The 3,057-nt window shown below is 53.1% G+C and overlaps 2 protein-coding genes across 2 annotated transcripts; one reads left to right on the forward strand and one right to left on the reverse strand.

Moving 5' to 3' along the window:
* Positions 1–182: 182 nt before the first annotated feature.
* On the reverse strand, positions 183–1,036 carry GNI_005520 (putative calmodulin-dependent protein kinase; the record flags this gene model as incomplete). Its single annotated transcript, XM_011130317.1, has 3 exons — positions 183–226; positions 271–457; positions 554–1,036. The coding sequence occupies 3 exons, from the start codon at positions 1,034–1,036 to the stop codon at positions 183–185; spliced, it is 714 nt and encodes a 237-aa protein (XP_011128619.1).
* Positions 1,037–1,056: 20 nt separating this feature from the next.
* On the forward strand, positions 1,057–2,211 carry GNI_005530 (thioredoxin domain protein; the record flags this gene model as incomplete). The annotated part of the gene is made up of 1 exon (XM_011130318.1): positions 1,057–2,211. The coding sequence occupies one exon, from the start codon at positions 1,057–1,059 to the stop codon at positions 2,209–2,211; it is 1,155 nt and encodes a 384-aa protein (XP_011128620.1).
* Between the last annotated feature and the right edge of the window lie 846 nt (positions 2,212–3,057).

Consider the following 3,057-nt stretch of genomic DNA (forward strand, 5'->3'; position numbering starts at 1 on the left):
GGGGGGGGGTACAAGTGGCTGGGCTGGGCATACGGGGCGAGTCTGATCTTGCAGAAAGCAGGCGATTTCGAGCGACTGCAAGCCAGGGATGTTTGATTGCTTCGCTGGGTGTTGGACGCTTATCGGGGTTCCTATGTAATACAAACCTCAGGAACGATTGGGCAAGGTCAGACACTTGCGGTTTATCCTGACTCGTAGTCCAATCTATTTTCTTGGTCAGTATCTCCTTCACAATGGCACTGGTTCCATTACCGTCGAAGGGATACTTACCGTATAGCATCAAATACACCAAGACTCCCAGCGCCCACACATCCGCTTTGAAACCATACTTTCGCCGTATCAGCTCAGGAGCGAGATAGTGCGGGCTACCGCACACGTCCGTTAGAACTTGACCGGCACTTAGCCGTTCAGACATACCAAAGTCGATCAGTTTTATATCAGAGTCATTACTATCCGTCTACAATCCATCAGATGCGTACTTTTGTATGTGCGCCACACTTGGATATGTGTGCCACACTTGGATATGTGCCACACTCGGATACGTGTGTCTTACAGAAAACAAGAAATTTTCAGCTTTAACGTCGCGATGTACAACGCCCTGAGAGTGTACATAATTAATCGCAGTTAACATTTGGAAAGCCAGAGTAGTAGATCTAGCTTCCGCGATACAGCCTTGTTGGAGTATCTGATCGAACAGTTCACCCCCCTCGCATTTTTCGAGTACAGCATAAAGATAGTTTTTGTCTTCATAGAAAGAGTGATATTTCACTATATATGGATGGTCTAGCGAGGCCAGTACGTCTATCTCCCTTCGGAACATATTTTCATTAGACCAGTGACCTCGCTCCTGTGATGATTTTAGCATTATCTTCATGGCGTATGCCTCGTTAGTCTTAATACTGACACATTCACGGACTTGTCCAAAGGCTCCGGAGCCTAATAGCTTTCCTACTTTGAATACGTCCCGAACCGCTTGTCCACCTCCCTCGAAAGAGCTTGGGGTTCCTCTAGTACATACGGAGTGTCCGCATCCCATTTTTGCGATGAATAAAATTGATGCACAAGAGGTATATCTTCCTCATTGCGCTTTCAGGAATTTCGCTGCTAACTTCCGCATACTACGCATTGTCCCTCTACACACGTCCCCGCCACTACGACGTCTTACCGCAGTCCTCCTTACAGAAAGCTGCAGCCTTCAAAGCACGTCAGAAAAATAGACTCAGAAGATTGAACAAATGCCAACAACTTCCCGTCACTGAATGGAAAGCAAACTCCCGATTTTGGATACACCCTCTGTGCAGATACGCCGCTATCTTCTTCTCAGAAGACGAGCCCTCCCGTCTTATGCCCATTGGAAAACCACCCTCTTTGGCAGCAAAGGTACAAGAACAAATGGGCGTCACGGCTGAAGAAACGATTCGAAGACAACAGGACCCGCAAAACCCCCTAGATATCGGCATGGATCTCATGCGCATCTGGGTACAGTCACCCGACACACTCGGCGTCCTCGACTTTCTCCTCGGATCAGACTTCAAAGACCAACACTGGCCGAGCATCGTGGTCATCGACGGATTCACCGGACTCAAATATCTTTGGGACGCACCCAAACCTACTGGACCCGACGGGAAGAACCACTCCGAGAAGAAGAACGACCCCGAGGGGGAGGCCAACGGCCACCCTCCGAGCCAGGTCGATAAGCGCAATGATGAGGGTCTTGGTGCCGTCAGTTGGCTGCAGGCACTGAAGGGCGGCCGGTTGAAGCCGTACCAGAAGAATGAGTTGCTCGAGTCGATGCCGGTGGAAGGCGGCAGCGATGTGGAGTTGGCGCCAATGGACATTAACGGCGTGTTTTTTGACCGCTATTTGGCGAATCGGACGGCGCGGCAGAGTCTTAAGGAAAAGGAGTGGTTTGTCACCTTCCATGCGCCCTGGTGCGGGCATTGTCGTCGTTTCCTCGCGCAATATGAGCCCGCCGTCAAGGCCATCGTCCAGCGTACCAAGCGACAAATCGGCTTCTACAAACTAGATGTCACCGCCAACGACGTTGCAGACCCCGCCTTCCGAATCACCAGAGTCCCCACCACACTCTGGTTCGACCGCGTCCACGACTCCTTCGTCGAACTCCGTGAAAGAACACACGTCGTTGAAGGCCTCCACACATTCCTCCATCAACACAGCTCCGTCCAACTCGCACCGGACAACGAGCTCTAAACTGGCCACCAGCACGTGGGGCCACCAGCACGTGGGGCCAACTCCGACGGCCCACAGCAACCTCGGCAGTCTCAGGCGCCGCGATCTCCTGGCGCCGCGACCTCCGGGACTCTAAGACCATAGTCTCGTCTCTGTCCAGAGCCTTTGGGACCACGAGGCAACGAACTCTGAAGCCAAAAAAAACTCACGTCCATCTCTTCCTCAACTCTTCTCGCCATCTACCAAAACGAAACATCAAATTGCCTCGACCAGGGAACAGGACCGGGTAGGATTTCGAGACCGATGATTCCGACTCGTAAGAACAGAAAGGAGCATGCTAGGTAAAGAACGCCCCAGAAGGTGGGGAAACATAGAAGGGGAGCGGTAGGAAGGGAATAGAAGGGGGGGGACCACAGTGGGGGGAAGGGGGGGACCACAGTGGGGGGAAGGGGGGGACCACAGTGGGTGGAAGGGGGGGAACACAGTGGGGGATGGTGGAGGAGTGACCGGCTGGAGTGTACGTACCCAGATCCGAGGAAGTCGCCGTGTTGGAAGTTCGGAGGCGCCTCGGAGTTGTACAACCATCCTTCGTCGGGGGGTGCTCTAAACGACACTAGCGGCTCCCCCACAACGGGCACGGCTTGCTCCTCCTCCTCCTCGCCCTGCATAAGGCGGGGGCCCAAACTGGCGTTCCATATAGCTTCTTGCTTGAGCAAGTAGTTGGGGTAGTCCAGATTCTCACCCATGTAAGGTCGATGGCGGCATCGTGGATCATTCTACAACCTCAATATGGGGCAGGACCGAAAGGTGTGTACCAACCGAAAGGTTTGTTGGACCGAACATGTGGTGGAGCAAAGATGCGGGGGG

This window comes from Gregarina niphandrodes, assembly GCF_000223845.1.
Source record: "Gregarina niphandrodes unplaced genomic scaffold scaffold00001, whole genome shotgun sequence".
Classification (NCBI taxonomy): Eukaryota; Apicomplexa; class Conoidasida; order Eugregarinorida; family Gregarinidae; genus Gregarina; species Gregarina niphandrodes.